General features: G+C 50.5%; 1 protein-coding gene across 1 annotated transcript in view; it reads right to left on the bottom strand.

The window, feature by feature from the left end:
• The window catches only part of DYSF (dysferlin), a 301818-nt gene that overhangs the window by 200912 nt on the left and 81216 nt on the right, over positions 1-19690 (bottom strand). Inside the window, exons 20-23 of the mRNA XM_060247222.1 lie at positions 18207-18384; positions 15410-15534; positions 11258-11364; positions 3661-3853 (exon numbers count right to left, since the gene is read on the bottom strand). Of these exons, the coding sequence (XP_060103205.1) occupies positions 3661-3853; positions 11258-11364; positions 15410-15534; positions 18207-18384 (603 nt within the window). The remainder of the gene's footprint in view (positions 1-3660; positions 3854-11257; positions 11365-15409; positions 15535-18206; positions 18385-19690) is intronic.

The raw sequence follows: 19690 nt of genomic DNA, 5'->3' as shown, positions 1-19690 counted from the left end.
TCTACTTTCTCCATCCCATGCATAGCCTTGTAAGCCTCTATCACATCATCCCGCAGCCGACGTTTCTCCAAGCTAAAGAGCCCCAAGCATTTTAACCTTTCTTCATAGGGAAAGTGTTCCAAACCTTTAATCATTCTAGTTGCCCTTTTCTGCACTTTTTCCAATGCTATATACAGTAAGTATAAACAGCTGCATATCAGAACCATATATATTTATTTATTTATAATTATATATAATAATAATAATAATAATAATAATAATAATAATAATAATAATAATAATAATAATAATAATATATTATTATTATTATTATATTATATTATTATTATTTATAATTTAGATTTGCGAATCGCTCCGGGCTCAGTAGCCAGGGCTCTGAGCGAGGAACAAAAAACAACAGCAACAATGTATATCTCACTTCATAACAAAACAGATTCCATCAAGATATCTGGATGACAGGAACTTTGACTCTGGAAAGCTGATGCCCCAAAATATCTTATTAGTCTCTCTAAGGCAGAGGTGGCCAACGGTCGCTCTCCTGATGTTTTTTGCCTACAACTCCCATCAGCCCCAGCCATCAGCCATGCTGGCTGGGGTTGGTGGGAGTTGCAGGCAAAAAACATCTGGAGAGCTACCGTTGGCCACCCCTGCCCTAAGGTGTTAAATGGACTCAAATCCAGCTGTTCTACTGCATACAGATGCGGTCACCCTCTGAAACTTGGAACCGAGGGATCCTTTCTATGCCTCCTCTGCTCCTGTTGGGTTCTTGTTTCACTGTCTGCCACCTTTCTTTTCAGGCACTATTTCCGTGCTGCTGGACTGAAGGGGAGAGCCTGAACTCAAAGCCCGGCATGCGTGCGTCTTCTTCCTGCACTGCTGCTGCCCTTCCCCCTACTCCAGCTGCCAGGACAGCAGGGCAAGGGGTATGGGAGCGCAGGAGGGGAAGGAGCCCCCTCGTCCCCTCCAAACAACAGGCTTCCTTCCCACTTGCGGGCTTCCTTTCCCTCCCTTCGGGCCCAATGGTAGCACGCTGCCTGCAAGAAGACAGTGCAACTGTAGCAAGAAGGCAGCTCTCAGCCACAGAGAAAGGGAAGCCAAGGTCTCCCTGGCACTGGAGAGCATCCTTGACTGCCAGGGCAGCCTCTCGAGGACCGAATGTTCCCTTGCAGAGATGCGGGCTGGGCCACCACCGGGCAGAAACCGCCGCCACGGCTCTGAGCTTCCGAGATGGCCAGCTCCCCAAGCACAGCACAGACGTCTAAACTGGATGGAGGTCCCCCACCCCACCCCGCGCTCTCCTGGCCGGGACATCTTTTTCCTCTCCGGGGACAGAATCCTGTCTCCTCTTCCTTGGAAGGGGGGGGGGGAGCGGCAGGATTCCCCTCGTTCCACAGGTCTGTGGCTGTTTTAGCTAGGGTTGCCAATCCCCAGGTGGGGGCAAGGGATCCCCTGATTTGGAAGCCCTCCCCCTGCTTCAGAGTCATCAGAAGGCGGCAGGGGGGAGGGAAATGTCTGCTGGGCACGCCATGACTTCCTATGGAGACTGATTCCCATAGGGTATAATGGAGAATTGATCTGCGGGTATCTGAAGCTCTGGGGGGGGGTTGTTTTTTGAGGTAGAAGCACCACATTTTCAGCATAGCTTCCTGTGCCTCTCCCCAAAATACCCTCCATGTTTCAAAAAGATTGGGCTAGGGGGTTCAATTCTATGAGCCCCCAAAGAAGGTGCTCCTATCCCTCATTATTCCCAGTAGAGCGAAGGCATTTAAAAGGTATGCGGTCTCTTTAAATGTGATGGCCAGAACTCCCTTTGGAATTTAATTATGCTTGTCACACCATTGCTCCTGGCTCCACCCCCAATGTCTCCTGGCTCCACCCCTCCCAAAGTCTCCTGGCTCCACCTCCAAAGCCTCCTGGTTCCACCCCCAATGTCTCCTGGCTCCACCCCTTCCAAAGTCTCCTGGCTCCACCTCCAAAGTCTCCTGGCTCCACCTCCAAAGTCTCCTGGCTCCACCTCCAAAGTCTCCTGGCTCCACCCCAATGTCTCCTGGCTCCACCCCAATGTCTCCTGGCTTCACCCCCCAAAGCCTCCTGACTCCACCTCCAAAGTCTCCTGGCTCCACCCCCAAAGTCCCCAGATATTTCTTGAATTGGACTTGGCTACCCTAATTTTAGCTATTTTGGAAAATTATCCTGATTTTCAGCCACATAGATTCACCACCACCACTAAACTGGCTGACCTGTATTTTTTTTTCGTATTCAGAGATTTAAAACATATATTAGCTACCTTTTTCCCATACAGAGCTCAAGGCTGCTTACAATGTAGATAAAATACATACAATAAAATACATAAAATAATTGAAAACCTTTTTAACTGTTTCCTAAAGGAAGAGCAGCCATAAGAACATTAGAGCAGCTGTGTTGGAACAGACTGAAGGCTCATCCGGTTCCACACTCTGCGTCACACAGTGGCCAAAACCTGGGGGCCATCAGGAGACCCACCAATAGGGCAAGAACTCCAGAAGCCCTCCCACTCTTGACCCCCAAGCACCAAGAACATAGAGCATCACTGCCCCAGGCATAAGAACATAAGAAAAGCCATGTTGGATCAGGCCAATGGCCTATTCCAGAGGTGGCCAAGGGAGAGCCAGTTTGGTGTAGTGGTTAAGTGTGCGAACTCTTATCTGGGACAACCGGGTTTAATTCCCCACTCCTCCACTTGCACCTGCTGGAATGGCCTTGGGTCAGCCATAGCCCTGGCAGAAGGTTGTGCTTGAAAGGGCAGCTACTGTGAGAGCCCTCTCCAGCCCCACCCACCTCACAGGGTGTCTGTTGTGGGGGAGGAAGGGAAAGGAGATTGTGAGCCACTCTGAGACTCTTCGGAGTGGAGGGCGGGATATAAATCCAATATCTTCATCTACCTCACAGGGTGTCTGTTGTGCGGGGGGGGGGAGGTAAAGGAGATTGTGAGCCGCTCTGAGACTCTTCGGAGTGGAGGGCGGGATATAAATCCAATATCTTCTTCTTCTTCTTCTTAGCTCTCCAGATGTTTTTGCCTACAACTCCCATCAGCCCCAGCCAGCATGGCAAATGGCTGGGGCTGATGGGAGTTGTAGGCAAAAACATCTGGAGAGCTACCCTTGGCCACCCCTAGCTATCCAGTCCCACATTCTGTGTCAAACAATGGTCAAAAACCCAGGGCTATCAAGAGGTCCACCAGCAGGGCCAGAACTCCAGAAGCCCTCCCACTGTGGCCCCCCAAGCACTAGGAATACAGAGCATCACTGATTCCAGCCAGTCTGAGTCCATCCGTGCAACACGCCTGCAAGTCGAAAACCTGAGATGCCCAGGATGCTAGCCCATGGTGAGGAGTGGATGCAAAACGTAGCCCAGAAAACCCTCATCTCAAGATCTGGGCCGCAGGCCTTTACCACTTTGCTTCACAAATTAGAAGAAGAGTCATGCTAGGGATAGGAAATTCCCTAGGGGGCAACCCTTGGAGAGGGCTGGCAGGATGCTGCAGTGGAAAAGGCTATCCAGCCAGGCCTTCCGGAGTCCACCCAAAAGCCTGTTGAACTTGAAACAAACAACAACAACAACAAAAGAATTGGGGGAAATGCTCCTCTCTTGCCAATGTTTCGAGACAGGTGATGAACATACCTCCTCAGCCATGGATTTCAGCCTGGAGAGCCAGTCTTCCGCCTGATCCAGAACCATCTGCAAGTCGGAGTCTTCGTGCTTCAACCGCAAGGCTGCCTGGGCGATCTGGTTGAGGTTGGTGGTGCGGAAGTGGTACAGATACTGGTCCAAGTGGGTGCTGGTGGCCTTCCGGGTGACATTCTCCAGAGGCTGGCTGTGGAAGACAACAGCAGAAGGGAAGCTTGAACCTGTGGCCCATGCTGGTCACGATCAGAGAAAGAAGGCTGGTGCAAACCATTGTTGAAGGGATGGACTCCCAAAGCCTTCCAGATTTCTCAGCCAGCCCAGAAGGTAGCATGGCAGAGTTTCGGAGTGAGTGAGACAAGCTCTTTAACAGGAATCACATAGCAAAAGGTTGCAAGTTTGTAAAAGGTTGCAAGTTCGGAGAGCCAGTTTGGTGTAGTGGTTAAGTGCGCAGACTCTTATCTGGGAGAACCGGGTTTGATTCCCCACTCCTCCACTTGCACCTGCTAGCATGGCCTTGGGACAGCCATAGCTCTGGCAGAGGCTGTCCTTGAAAGGGCAGCTGCTGTGAGAGCTCTCTCCAGCCCCACCCACCTCACAGGGTGCCTGTTGTGGGGGAGGAAGGTAAAGGAGATTGTGAGCCGCTCTGAGACTCTTCGGAGTGGAGGGCGGGATATAAACCCAATATCTTCTTATCTTCTTCAATACAAGACTGGCTTTGGGGCCCATGGGCTGAACTTATATACATCTCTGGTTTCCCGCGCAAGCACGTTATTGGGTCATTCAAACTGGCGGGGGCTTGTGATTGGTCGTGGGCTGCGGGGCTTTGAATCCTACAGCCCTTTGTTCCCAAGTCCCCAAGCTCAGTCCATACAGCTCCAATGAGCCAGGCGGGAACACCAAAGTCTTCCCTTGAGTCCACATACATAACAGTATCCCTGATGGACTTTTATTAGGATTTCCAATTTCTCATTGGAAAGTTCCTGAAGATTGGGGCGGAGTTGGAGTCTGGGGAGGGCAGGTTTGGGGAAGGGAGGGACCTCCGCAAGGTATAACGCCACAACACATGAACATTAGATGTTTGAGGGAGGGAGGAGGGGAGGGGAGAGAGGAAATAGGTGGGGGAGGAGAGGTATAAATAAAGCAACTTTAACTTAAAGCTCATTCTCCAAGCTGCCAGCTGGCTTGGCTTGGAGAATGATTTAAAGAAACAAACACCTTCTCCAAGCAAGCCAACAGGGTGATGGGGGCTTCAAGAGACACGTATGGCTTCTGAGCCACAGTTGGGCCAACCCTGGTGTAGTGGTTAAGTTCATGGACTCTTATCTGGGAGAACCGGTTTGATTCCCCACTCCTCCATTTGCAGCTGCTGGAATGGCCTACTGCATAAATTATAGTGCTGTGGGGCTATTTTTCCTGAGCTAAGACAAAAATGTGTGAGCTAGAGGCTAAAAATCTGCGAGCAAGCTCACGCTAATTCACCCATAGCTCTCGCAGAGTTGTCCTTGAAAGGGCAGCTTCTGGGGAAGCTCTCTCAGCCCCACCTACCTCACAGGGTGTCTGCTGTGGGGAGAGGAAGGTAAAGGAAATTGTGAGCTGCTCTGAGATTCAGAGTGAAGGGGGGGTATAAATCCAATATCATCATCACCATCAATCATCATCATCTTCTCCTTCTCCTTCTTCCATGTCATACATTCAACGACTGAGTCTCTCAGGAAAGAAGGGACTCTCAGACTGATTCGTGGCTAGAGCTCCTGCTCCAAGTGAAGTCTATCTGATGAGAGCATCCACCGGGCCGTCTACAACAAAACCGAACCACAGTCCAGGAGGGCTTTTGCTTGCAGCCTCCTCTTCCCCCTCCCCACCAGCTGCTGTTACTTGATTCAAAGAACGCGCCAAAGCAAAACACAGTAATAAGTCATAAACAAAAATACAAAACTGTGTGGCCCAAGAATCGCTTATATCACAATAAATTATATTCAGACGTATCTCACAAAACACAATCAAAAGTGCAGAAGGATGAATGGAGCCCAGCTCCAGCAAGAATATCTCAGTTCAATTAGTCCCGTTCTGACAGAGGATAAAATAATGTGCCCATAAAGTCCAACCAAGCCCTCACAAGGAGGGAAAAGGCTCAAAAGAGCACCGGTGGAGTGGCTGTCCGTTCAAAGGGGGAGGTGGGGCAACAGCAGCGACTCTTCACCTCCCTCCTCTTCACTCGCCGGAGAAATCCAACATCAATCTCTCTCAACATGTCTGTTGACTGTACTTGCTGTGCGTTTCGAAGAACTGCCCTGAGGCAGTTCACACTTTATCAAGAGCAAAATGGTACATGACTTTCTCTCAACTGCACTTCACAAATTTCATTCCAGGCAAATTCCTGGAATGAAATTTGTGAAGTGCAGTTGAGAGAAAGTCATGTGCCATTCTGTGAAGTACGGTTGAGAGAAAGTCATGTGCCATTTTGCTCTTGATAAAGTGTAAACTGCCTCAGGACGGTTCTTCCAAATGACAGAGATTGGGAGATTGAGGCTGGATTTCTCCGGCGAGTGAAGAGGAGGGAGGTGACGAGTCGCTGCTGTTGCCCCACCTCCCCCTTTGAACGGACAGCCACTCCACCGGTGCTCTTTTGAGCCTTTTCCCTCCTTGTGAGGGCTTGGACTTTATGGGCACATTATTTTATCCTCTGTCAGAACGGGACTAATTGAACTGAGATATCCTTGCTGGAGCTGGACTCCATTCATCCTTCTGCACTTTTGATTGTGTTTTGTGAGATACGTTTGAATACAATTTATTGTGATATAAGCGATTCTTGGGCCACACAGTTTTGTATTTTTTGTTTGTGGCTTGTTACTTGATTCAGCAGGGGAGGGGAGGGGAGGGAAGGGAAAGGAGAAGCCCGGGGAAGCTGCGTTCCTGGCCGGTGCAACCCGCCAGTTTGGAAAAGTCCTGCATTGACATTTCCCCACCGTTTAATTGAATTTTTCTTGGAGGGAGCCTCACCTCTGGGAAACCAAAGTCCCGGGAATCGCCCCAGGTCACGTATGGCACACACAGAAGCCGGGCCATATTTATGGCCTCGGGAATCTCTCTGACATTCTCCAAGCGAGCGCACCGTAAAGGAGAGGCTGGGGGGAGAGACCGAAGCAGCTCCTTCAGGGAGCTCAGAAAAGAAATAAACAGGGTTGAAAGAACATCCTTTGAGCGACAGCCCTACTCACCATTTCCCGCACAGCGGCCAGTGCGGTTTGGCACACGTGTGCTAGTGGCTTCGTTCCCTCACCTTGGGCAAGTTGCAGACGGAGAAGCCACGGCTGCCAACCTCTTGGTGGGGCCTGGAGGTCCCTCAACATTTTAAATGGCCTCCAGCCTACAGAGACTAATTCCCCTGGAGCAGGGGTGGCCAACGGTAGCTCTCCAGATGTTTTTTGCCTACAACTCCCATCAGCCCCAGCCATTGGCAAAAACATCTGGAGAGCTACCGTTGGCCTCCCCTGCCCTGGAGAACATAGCGGCTTTGGAGGGTGGACTGTGTGGCCTTATGCCCTGCTGAAGTCCTTTCCTTCTCTCAGCCCCACCCACCTCACAGGGTGTCTGTTGTGGGGGGAGGAAGATAAAGGAGACTGTGAGCTGCTCTGAGTCTCTGATTCAGAGAGAAGGGCAGGGTATAAATCTGCAATTCTTCTTCTTCAAAGAAATGAGGCAGGCCCTTGGCTAGGCTTGCCAATCTCCAGGTGGGGGAGGAAGAATTCACAAAGAGCGATCACATATATCTTGAGCAACCAATAACCTCTACAGGTCCAGTGATCCACATTTGTAAGTCAGCCTAGTAATCTGGATCACTTGACCTATATAGGTTATTGCTTGCTCAACCTTCAGGTGGGTACTGGAGCTCTCCTGGAATTATATCTGCTCTCCAGACTACACCAATCAGTTCCCCTGATAATCGTGGCAGCTGCGGAAAGCAGACTCTATGGCAGGGTTGTCAAACTCATGAGAGCTGGATCTGACATAAATGAGACCTTCTTGGGCCGGACCAAGTGTGTGCCTATTTAAGTTTAGGTAGCAGAGATGCAAACTTTTTGAAGGACACAGAGAAACAGGATTAAAGATTTTTTGGGGAAAAAAAAACCTTAACATAAAACATGCTTAAACATTAGCACTTGTTGGTCTTAAAGGTGCTTTCTTTGTATCTCTCCCATGAGATCCAGGGAAGTGGGCAAAGGAAGCTCTGGTTCTTTCCCTCCCTCCCCAGGGGACCAGAAGGGGAAGGAGCCTCAGCCAATGGAGAGAATTGAGAGTTTTGCTCTGTAGCTTCTGTGCAATTGAGCAAGCCTTGCAAAGCAAGTTGAGATGCAGAAGAAAGCAAGAGAGAGGGAGAAGGAAACAGACAAGAACCGGTTGCTTGGGGGCTTGATAGAACAAGACAGCTGCAAATTTATACCCTGCCCATCTCTCTGAATCAGAGACTCAGAGCAGCTTACAATCTCCTATATCTTCTCCCCCCACAACAGACACCCTGTGAGGTGGGTGGAGCTGAGAGAGCTCTGACAGAAGCTGCCCTTTCACGGACAACCTCTGCCAGAGCTATGGCTGACCCAAGGCCATTCCAGCATCTGCAAGTGGAGGAGTGGGGAGTCAAACCCGGTTCTCCCAGATAAGAGTCTGCGGACTTAACCACTACACCAAACTGATAGGAACCCTCCAGGGGCCTGATTTGGCCCTCAGGCCACACGTTTGACCCCCCTGCTCTGTGGTATAACACCAAATCAAGGTGAAATCCCTCTTCAGATTCCACCCCCTCCACAGCAGCACCCCCAATTGTTCAGGCATTTCTTGGCCAGAGCTGGCAAACCTCTTAGGCTGCAGCCGCTACCTCCATCTGGAAAGTTTTCTGCAGAGAACAGCACTAGGCAAAAAGTTGGGAGAAGTGCAACTGGGCTTCCCCCAAGGTTTTGTAAGGGGGGAAGCAGCCATCCCAGGCCCAGTACAGCTCAGGACTGTCCACGCTGCCCGGAAAGAGAAAAGACGGAAGGAAGGAGCAACTCAAGACCGTCTTGTAGGCAGCTTCTGCCTGCAAAACCTTTCTGGTCTCAGGCATCAAGAGACCCAAGACCTGCAAACCACACCATTGATTCCTTGCAGTAGCCAGCATGAATTTCCCGCTGCCCACAGGGTCTGGAGCTAGGGTTGCCAATCCCCAGGTGGGGGCAGGGGATCCCCTGGTTTGGAGGCCCTCCCCCCGCTTCAGGATCGTCAGAAAGCCAGGGGCGGGGAGGAAAATGTCTGCTGGGAACTCTATTATTCCCTATGGAGACTTATTCCCATGGAAAATAATGGAGAATTGATCCGCGGGTATCTGGGGCTCTGGGGGGGCTGTTTTTTGAGATAGAAGCACCAAATTTTCAGTATAGCATCTAGTGCCTCTCCTCAAAATACCCCCCAAGTTTCAAAACGATTGGACCAGGGTGTCCAATTCTATGAGCCCCAGAAAACGTGCCCCTATCCTTCATTATTTCCTATGGAAGGAAGGCATTGAAAAGGTGCGCCGTCCCTTTAAATGCGATGGCCAGAACTCCTTTGGAGTTCAATTATGCTTGTCACAGCCTTGATCTTGGCTCCACCCCTAATGTCTCCTGGCCTCACCCCCAAAGTCTCCTGGCTCCACCCCCAAAGTCCCCAGATATTTCTTAAATTGGACTTGGCAACCCTATCTGGAGCCTGAGTGTGGACCCAGGGAATCCACATTGCATAGAAGATAGAAACAGGATACAGGGTGACCTTGACAGGCTGGAAAACTTGGCTAAAACCAATAAAATTAATTGTAACAGGGATAAATGTAAAGTTCTGCATTTAGGCAGGAAAAATCCAATGCATAGTTACAGGATGGGGGAGACTTGTCTTAGCAGCAGTATGTGAGAAAAGGATCTAGGGGTCTTAGTGGACCATACACTGAACATGAGTCAACAGTGTGATGCGGTGGCTAAAAAGGCAAATGCAATTTTGGGCTGTATCAGCAGAAGTATAGTGTCCTGATCACGTGATGTGATGGTATCGCTTTACTTTGCTCTGGTAAGACCTCACCTGGAGTCTTGTGTTCAGTTTTGGGCACCACATTTTAAGAAAGATATAGACAAGCTGAAACAGGTCCAGAGGAGGGTGATGAAGATGGTGAGGGGTCTGGAGACCAAGTCCTATGAGGAAAGGTTAAAGGAGCTGGGCATGTTTAGCCTGGAGAGGAGGCGGCTGAGAGGTGATAGGATCACCATCTTCAAGTCCTTGAAGGGCTGTCATATAGAAAATGGTGTGGAACTGTTTTCTGTGGCCCCGGATGGTAGGACCAGAACCAATGGGTTGAAATTAAATCAAAAGAGTTTCCAGCTCAACATTAGAAAGAACTTCCTGACTGTTAGGGGTGTTCCTCAGTGGAACAGGCTTCCTCAGGAGTTGGTGGGCTCTCCTTCCTTGGAGGTTTTTAAACAGAGGCTAGATGGCCATCTGACAGCGATGAAGATCCTTTGAATTTGGGGTAGGTATTTGTGAGTTTCCTGCATTGTGCAGGAGGTTGGACTAGATGACCCTGGAGGTCCCTTCCAACTCTATGATTCTATGAACTGTTTGAAAGGATCCAACCCAGGGGTGACCAGACTTGCTTACTGTAAGAGCCGCATAGAATAAACATCAGATGCTTAAGAGCCGCAAGATATGAACTTCAGATGTTTGAGGGAAGGCAGGCAAGCAAATAAATGGGGAGGGAGAGGTGGGATGAAACCAACTTTAACTTGAAATGCATTCTCCAAGCTGCTAGCTGGCTTGGAGAAGAGAGAAAAGCCTTCTCCTGCTGATGGGGCAGTGGGGGGGGGGGGCTTCAAGAGCCGCACAATATGTGTGAAACTGCCACAGTTTGGCCACCCCTGGTCTAACCACTCGCTTACAACATGGAGCAGAAGCTGCTTGTCTAGAGTCTTCTATTGCAATATTACACCCTTTTCTTGGAAGTAAGCCCGTCAATTTTACTTGTGAGCCCAATCGACAGGACCTCTTACCACGCTCGGGCTTCTCATTTGCTTGAGAATCCAAATGCCTTTCCCTGAGGCAAACCTTCTGTTGAGGTGATATTACGTTTCCCGCCCTTGAACCCTCAACAACAACGAGCCTGGTCTTTGGCCAAGCCCTTCAGCCAGCAAAAGGGGAAATAATTCTGGATTTACTTCAGAGGGGAAGGTCAAGACGGAGATTTCTCAGGAGCTTTGAACGTCAGACGCTATGTAACCGATTAATGACAGCGAGGCCTGGGACCACGAGCTGGAGGCCGTTCCACCTCCCGAGCGAGGAGCCGGCCTCGGCAGACGGCCTGTCGAACGGCTCAGCCCCAAGGACAATGAGGCCCATTCAGGTAGGCCGGAGCCTACCGAGTGGAAATTTATGACCTGCCTCAAATATCACCTTTTCAACTCCGTGCCTTGGCTCAGGCCACCTTCACATGGAGCTCTCGCCAATAGATGACATTCTTCAGCCCGGGGCCCCCATCCAAGCCAAACAAACGCTCTGCCGTGAAACCCACAGAGAGACGGGCAGCCTCAGACGAATATACCTGCAGTCCATGATGATCTCATCAATCAAGCGGGCTACCAGGGTGTCCAAGTCAATGGCCGAGCACTTGGCCTTCAGGGCACGGTGGACCAGCTCCAAATTCGCTTCCTGCACGGAGCACAAAAACCACACGCGGCTTTACTCACCCGGTGCCTCCATCATTTCAGCCTCGCTCACAGTTTGCGTCAGGGAAAGCAAGGGTTCGTTTGCGGTCCACTCCCATTTTCGCCTTCAATTTAGGGGCCGTAAAGAACTTTGCTCTCTTCAATGCAGCCTATGGGATGTCGCGTAGGGCATTCTTGCCGGATCCTAGGCTTGCCAAGTCCAATTCAATAAATATCTGGGGACATTGGGGGTGGAGCCAGGAGACTTCAGGGGTGGAGACAGGAGCAAGGTTGTGACGACCATCGCTGAACTCCAAAGGGAGTTCTGGTCATCACATTTAAAGCGACCAAACACCTTTTAAATGCCTTCCCTCCCTTGGAAATAATGAAGGATAGGGGCACCTTCTTTTGGAGCTCATAGAATTGGACCTCCTGGTCCAACCTTTTTGAAACTTGGGGGGTGTTTTGAGGCGAGGCACTGGATTTTATACTGCAAATTTGGTGTCTCTACCTCAAACAACGCCCCCCCCCCGAGCCCCAGATACCTGCGGATTAATTCTCCATTTGGGAATCGGTCTCCATAGAGAATAATGGAGTGCCCAGCAGACATTCCCCTCCCCCGCTACTTTCTGATGACCCTGAAGCAAGGGGAGGGCCTCCAAACCGTGGGATCCCTTGCCCCCACCTGGGGATTGTGCAAACCAAATAGAGAATCACGGCTGAGAGTGGCAGAAGAGAACCCAAAAAGGGTTCCGTGACAACCAGCCTGACAAAGCAAAAACACCTTTCAAAATAACTAAGAAAACGTCAACATTCTATTATCACTCTCAAGCAAATATTTCACAAGTCATACCCTGACAGACGATCACTGATACTTTGTGCAAAGGAAGGACATAAATGAATATATAAACAGTCCGATCCTGGAAATATACAAGAAAAGTCCTTCCACTTGAAAGGAGTCCCGGTCCAGTTTGTGAGGAAACCACGTAATGATAAGAATTCCACAACGTTCCGTTGTCGTGTACAATAGTCTTGGAATTCTTATCATCACGTGGTTTCCTCAAGAACTGGACCGGGGACTCCTTTCAAGTGGAAGGACTCTTCTTGTATATTTCCAGGATCGGACTGTTTATATATTCATTTATGTCCTTCCTTTGCACAAAGTATCAGTGATTGTCTGTCAGAGTGTCGTTGTTGCTGTTCAGTTACACGGTCGAGTCCGACTCTTTGCGACCTCATGGACCAAGTCATGCCAGGCCCTCCTGTCTTCCGCCATCCTCCGAAGTCTGCTCAAATCCATGTTTGTTACATCAGTAAAGCTGTCCAGCCATCTTCTCTTTTGCTCTCCCCTTCTTCTTTTGCCTTATGTGTTTCCCAGCATCAGGGTCTTCTCCAGGGAGTGCTCCCTTCTCATTGGGTGGCCGAAGTATTTGAGCTTCAGCTTCAGCATCTGACCTTTCAGGGAACCGTCTGGGTTGATTTCCCTTAGGACTGACTGGATCTTCTTGCAGTCCAAGAAACTCTCAAGATTCTTCTCCAGCACCACAGCTCAAAAGCATCTATTCTTCTGTGCTCGGCCTTCCTTATGGTCCAGCTCTCACAGTCATACATGACTACTGGGAATACCATCGCTTTGACTAAACAGACTTTTGTTGGCAGGGTGATGTCTCTACTTTTTATTATCCTGCCCAGGTTCGCCATAGCTGTCCTCCTGAGGAGCAAACGTCTTTTAATTTCATGGCTGCAGTCGCCATCTGCAGTGATCTTGGATCCCAGAAATGTGAAGTCTGTCACTACTTCCATGTCTTCCCCTTCTCTTTGCCAAGGTGTGATGGGGCCGGATGCCATGATCTTAGCTTTTTGATGTTGAGTTTCAAGCCTACTTTTGTGCTCTCCTCTTTCACCCTCAACTAGAGGTTCTTTAGGTCCTCCGCACTTTCTGCCATTACTCATTGTCTGTCAGGGTATGACTTGTGAAATATTTGCTTGAGAGTGATAATAGAATGTTGAAGTTTTCTAAGTTATTTTGAAAGGTGTTTTTGCTTTGTGAGGCCGGTTGTCACGGAACCCTTTTGGGGTTTTCTTTTGCCACCCACCTGGGGATTGGCGATAAAGAACTTTGCTCTCTTAAATGCAGCCTATGGGGATGTTTATGCAGAGCATTATTACCAACCCCGATCCAGTCCCAGCAGAACTCCAGGGGCCCTTTGCATAATAAATCTATGTTGCAGAACAGCTAGACCAGAAGCCAAGCTTGCATTTCATTTAAAAAATCAATTTTAAAGCATTCACTTGAGGCCAGGTCCAGTTTTCCTGTTGTCTTCTGGACATAACTGAAAGTGCCAGCAACCTTTAATCTAGGACTGCTAGATGGTTCTGGTGCAACGGATCCTAGAAGGGGTTTTCAGTTTCCCACCTCCACTGCCACTGTTTTTGGGTGATCCATCAAAACAACAGAGAGGGGCTTCAAAAACATGAGCCTCCAAGACCCAAGGGGAGATGACAACATGACATTGCTGGACTTGAGTTCATTCACAGATTCAAAACAATGGACCCTCCAGGGCCGAATAGGGACATCGGATTCCCTATCTCACTACAGATGCAAATTCTCTGCCTCTAAGCATTTCTCACCTGCTCTAATCGAGCTGAAAACCTCTGCATCCTGACTCCCTTCTTTGGAATGCCCACCTTCCAACTGGGGTATAAGAGGTCTCCATTCTGATTTGTATCTGACAAAGGCAGCTTTGATTCTTGAATGCTTACATCCCAGAAATTTTGTTGGTCTCTAACGTGCTGCTGGACTCAAATCTAGTTCTAATATTGGGGAGGGACAGTGGCTCAGTGGTAGAGCATCTGCTTCGGAAGCAGAAGGTTCCAGGTGCAATCCCCGGCATCTCCATCTAGAAAGGGTCCAGGCAAGTAGGTGTGAAAAACCTCAGCTTGAGACCCTGGAGAGTCGCTGCCAGTCTGAGGAGACTGCCCTGCTCGGCCATGGGAGAGTCAAGCAGGGGGGCCCGATGCAAATGCACCCGATTTGGGCCGGCACTGGGCTCCCTCCCCCACTGGAGGGCGGGGGGAAGAATCTTGCCTGGGGCAGCAAAAACCCCAGCACTGGCCCTGATTTTGCAGCAGCCAGTTTGGTGCAGTGGTAAAGCGTGTGGACACTTATCTGGGAAAACTAGGTTTGATTCCCCACTCCTCCACTTGCACCTGCTGGAATGGCCTTGGGTCAGCCATAGCTCTCTTATCTGGGAGAGCTGGGTTTGATTCCCCACTCCTCCACTTGCAGCTGCTAGCATGGCCTTGGGTCAGCCAGAGCTCTCTTATCTGGGAGAACCGGGTTGGAGTCCCCACTCCTCCACTTGCACCTGCTGGAATGGCCTTGGGTCAGCCATAGGTCTGGCATAGGTTGTCCTTGAAAGGGCAGCTGCTGTGAGAGCCCTCTCCAGCCCCACCCACCTCACAGGGTGTCTGTTGTGAGGGAGGAAGGTAAAGGAGATTGGAGGCTGCTCTGAGACTCAGTCCTTGAAAGGGCAGCTTCTGTGAGAGCCCTCTCAGCCCCACCCACCTCACAGGGTGTCTGTTGTGGTGGAGGAAGGGAAAGGAGATTGTAGGCTGCTCTGAGACTCAGTCCTTGAAAGGGCAGCTTCTGGGAGAGCCCTCTCAGCCCCACCCACCTCACAGACTGTCTGTTGTGTGGGAGGAAGGGAAAGGAGATGGTGAGCCACTCTCTCTGAGATTCCCTCTTCCTCCACTTGCAGCTGCTGGAATGGCCTTGGGTCAGCCATAGCTCTGGCAGAGTTGTCCTTGAAAGGGCAGCTTCTGGGAGAGCTCTCTCAGCCCCACCCACCTCCCAGGGTGTCTGCTGTGGGGGAAAGAAGGCAAAGGAGATGGTGAGCCATTTTGAGACTCTGAGATTCAAAGTGGAGGGCGGGATATAAATCCAATGTCTTCTTCCAATGTCTTCAGTGACCAGAAGGACATGTGAATTAGCCCAAGATGCGGTTTCCGCCCCATCTCCCCATGACAGGCAGAAGAGCTTCACTCACCAGTCGATCCACAGCCCCAAAAAGAAGGTTCTGGGTGTCCATTCTGTGGCTGATGTCTTCCCAGTAGGAGGAGAGCACAACCACGGGCTTCACGTTGCCCCACGGCAGGTAGTAATACTGGCAGCCTGTCAAGGAGACATGGAAGTATCTTCAACCAACCCTATGATCAAAACTCATCAAGCTGCATCCAGTGCCTAGGCGTCTTACAAAGCATGTGTCTGCGCCCACATTTCCCGTGCTTTAGGGTTGCCATGCCCAGAACTGGGGTTGGCACGTGTGGAAGGGAGAATTGGGGGGGGCAAAAGGCATCAGCAGGTGCCATGATGCCCACAGGGCCTGTGTCAGAGACCCCTGCTCTGAGGGGTTAGTCCAGATGGCCCATGGAGCCCCCCTTACGATTCTTCTAAAGAACACGAGACTGAACATGGAAATTTAATCAATGGATCATAAAGTTGGAAGGGACCCCAGTGTCATATGGACATCTGAAGCTGCCTCCTACTGAATCAGGCCCTCTTGAGTCCCTCAAAGTCAGTATTGGCTACTCAGACTGGCAGCGGCTCTCCAGGGTCTCAGGCTGAGGTTTTTCACACATATTTACCTGGACCCTTTTTTGGAGATGCCAGGGATTGAACCTGGGACCTTCTGCTTACCAAGCAGATGCTCTACCACTGAGCCACCATCCCTCCCCACTCTACTGGCCTGATCCAACAGGGCTTCTCTTATGTGACACAGAGTGTTCAACTGGAGGGGCCACTGGCCTGATCCAACATGGCTTCTCTTATGTTCTTATGTGACACAGAGTGTTGGACTGGAGGGGCCACTGGCCTGATCCAACAGGGCTTCTCTTATGTTCTTATGCGACACAGAGTGTTGGACTGGAGGGGCCACTGGCCTGATCCAACAGGGCTTCTCTTATGTTCTTATGTGACACAGAGTGTTGGACTGGAGGGGCCATTGACCTGATCCAACATGGCTTCTCTTATGTTCTTATGTGACACAGAGTATTGGACTGGATGGGCCATTGGCCTCATCCAATATGGCTTCTCTAATGTTCTTATGTGACACAGAGTATTGGACTGGATGGGCCATTGCCTGATCCAATATGGCTTCTCTTATGTTCTTATGTGACACAGAGTGTTGGACTGGATGGGCCATTGGGACACCTCCAGGGTGTCTGTTGGATGGGCCATTGGCCTGATCCAACAGGGCTTCTTTTATGTTCTTATGTGACACAGAGTGTTGGACTGGATGGGCCATTGGCCTGATCCAACAGGGCTTCTCTTATGTTCTTATGCGACACAGAGTGTTGGACTGGATGGGCCATTGGCCTGATCCAACATGGTTTCTCTTATGTTCTTATGTGACACAGAGTGTTGGACTGGATGGGCCACTGACCTCATCCAACATGGTTTCTGTTATGTTCTTATGTGACACAGAGTGTTGGACTGGAGGGGCCATTGACCTGATCCAACAGGGCTTCTCCTATGTTATTATTTTAACTTTTGGCATAACATCTTCTGCTGTGAAGTAGCAGGGTTCTTTTTCAAAGAAAGAGAGGAACAAAGAAACTGGGCAGTCCACAAACAGGGACCTATTAGGAGATGGAAATCCTGCCGGAGAGCAGCAAGCCGGCCAATCTCAGGCTTCCCTCTGCTCTGTTCCCTGCCGGCTCCAGCCCTCCCCTCTCCACCCCCAGAGCCAGTTGGTGTAGCGGTTAAGTGCGCTGACCCTTATCTGGGAGAACCAAGTTTGATTTCCCATGCCTCCTCTAAATGCAGCCTGCTGGGTGACCTTGGGTCAGTCATAGTTCTTGAAATAGCTGGACTCTCAAGAGCAGTTCTGCCCCCAGGGTGTCTGTTGTGGAGAGGGGAGGGGAGGGGAGGGAGATGGTAAGCTGCTCTGAGACTTCAAGTGAAGACAGGGGTATAAATCCAATATCCTCTTCTTCTTGGTCTGGAGACCAAGTCCTATGAGGAAAGGTTGAAGGAGCTGGGCATGTTTAGCCTGGAGAGGAGGCGGCTGAGAGGCGAGAGGATCACCATCTTCAAGTACTTGAAGGGCTGTCCTATAAAGGATGGTGTGGTCCGGAAGGCAGGACCAGAACCAACAGGTTGAAATTAAATCAGAAGAGTTTCCGACTCAACATTAGGAAGAACTCCCTGACCGTTAGAGCAATTCCTCAGTGGAACAGGCTTCCTCGGGAGGTGGTGGGCTCTCCTTCCTTGGAGGTTTTGAAACAGAGGCTTGATGGCCATCTGACAGCAATGAAGATCCTGTGAATTTAGGGGGAGGTGTTTGTGAGTTTCCTGCATTGTGCAGGGGGTTGGACTAGATGACCCTGGAGATCCCTTCCAACTCTGTGATTCTATGGTTAGAGCGATTCCTCAGTGGAACAGGCTTCCTCGGGAGGTGGTGGGCTCTCCTCCCTTGGAGGTTTTTAAACAGAGGCTGGATGGCCACCTGACAGCAATGAAGATCCTGTGAATTTAGGGGGAGGTGTTTGTGAGTTTCCTGCATTGTGCAGGGGGTTGGACTAGATGACCCTGGAGATCCCTTCCAACTCTGTGATTCTATGGTTAGAGCGATTCCTCAGTGGAACAGGCTTCCTCGGGAGGTGGTGGGCTCTCCTCCCTTGGAGGTTTTTAAACAGAGGCTGGATGGCCACCTGACAGCAATGAAGATCCTGTGAATTTAGGGGGAGGTGTTTGTGAGTTTCCTGCATTGTGCAGGGGGTTGGACTAGATGACCCTGGAGGTCCCTTCCAACTCTGTGATTCTATGATGATTCTCCTGCTTACCGTCAAACACTGCCCTGCTGAACTGGGTGGTGGAGGCCAGGGGAAGGCAGGTGCTGTCAAACTTGTTCCCGTAGTTGCCGATGCTGACCTCAAACTGGATGGCGTCATCAACGTCCTGCAACATGGTGGCCGAATAGAAGGCGGCAAAGAGGCAGAACTTCCGTCTGCGCAGGTATTTCTGCCACGCAGAGAAAAGGGGGCACGGGCGGGGGGGGGGGGGAGAGACAGTGTGTGTGAATCACCCTCCAAAAGAAGCCCTCTCCTCTACTTCAAAGTTTTATTAGTTAAAACATCTAAACCTTGTTTTGCCATGTGGCTGAAGGCCTCTTACAATTATTCGGAAACACCTGCCCGTCCCGGCAGGAAGCAGCCCAATTATTCGGAAACACCTGCCCGTCCATTAGGTATCCCACCCTGGCAGATTCATTATCAACCTTCCAGTACAGGTGACGCAGTCAGCAGGAGAGCTGCCGCACTCTGCACCCGCTGCAGTTTCCGGATCAGCCTCAAGGGCAAGCCAGCGTAGAGCGAGTTACAGTAGTCCACACTGCGTGGATCACTGTAGCTAAGTCTTGGGGGGATAAATACAACGCTAGTTGCCTGATCGGCCATAGAGAGTAGAAGACAGACCTGGCAACCATCGTGACCTGGGCATCCACAGAAAGGGAGACATCCAGAATCATTCCCAAGCTGTTCACCTGCTGAGCCGGCACTAAAACAGCACCGTCCAAGGCTGGGAGCTGGACGCATGAACCCACCCACCCCCCTCGACTCAGGCAAAGGACCTCCTCCAGAGGTGGTTTGCCATTGCCTGCCAACTCTGGGGTGGGAAATACCTGGAAATTGGGGGGTGGAGACTGGGGACATTGGAGTTTGAGTAGGGGAGGGACCTCAGTGGGGTATAATTAGGCTTGCCAATCCCCAGGTCCCCGCGGGGGTTCTTCCGCTTTCCCAGGCTCCTTCCCGCCCCCAGAGGACCATGTGCCTTTCCACCTCCGGAGGCTCCAGTCTCTGACTGAAAGGCTTCCTCTTGGGATGGGGTGTCTGTGTTACTTTGAAGAAGTTGGCGGCAACTCGTGAGTAGAGAGGCCAATCCCTCACTTCAGAGTCGTCAGAAAATGGGGGGTGGGGGAGGGAAACGTCTGCTGAGCACTTCATTATTCCCTATGTGGAGATCGATTCTCATAGGGTATAATGGGGAATTGATCTGGAGGTTTTGGGGGCTCTGGGGGAGCTGTGTTTTGAGGTAGAGGCACCAAATTTTCAGTATAGCATCTAGTGCCTCTCCCCAAAGTACCCCCCAAGTTTCAAAACGATTGGACCAGGGGTCCAATTCTGTGAGCCCCAAAAGAAGCTCTGTGTCACAAAAGAAGGTGCCCTTTGCTCAGCAAGGACCAGAGCCCAGCTGAAGCATCCCATCTCTGGTCTGTGTAGACTGCACGGCCTCAACCAGCACTCAATCCTCACAAAGGAAAGGCTGTTGG

The sequence above is a fragment of the Heteronotia binoei genome, chromosome 9, assembly GCF_032191835.1.
Source record: "Heteronotia binoei isolate CCM8104 ecotype False Entrance Well chromosome 9, APGP_CSIRO_Hbin_v1, whole genome shotgun sequence".
Lineage (NCBI taxonomy): Eukaryota > Metazoa > Chordata > Lepidosauria > Squamata > Gekkonidae > Heteronotia > Heteronotia binoei.
The sequence above is the reverse complement of the archived record's forward strand: the minus strand, read 5'-3'. Positions and strand labels throughout refer to the sequence as shown.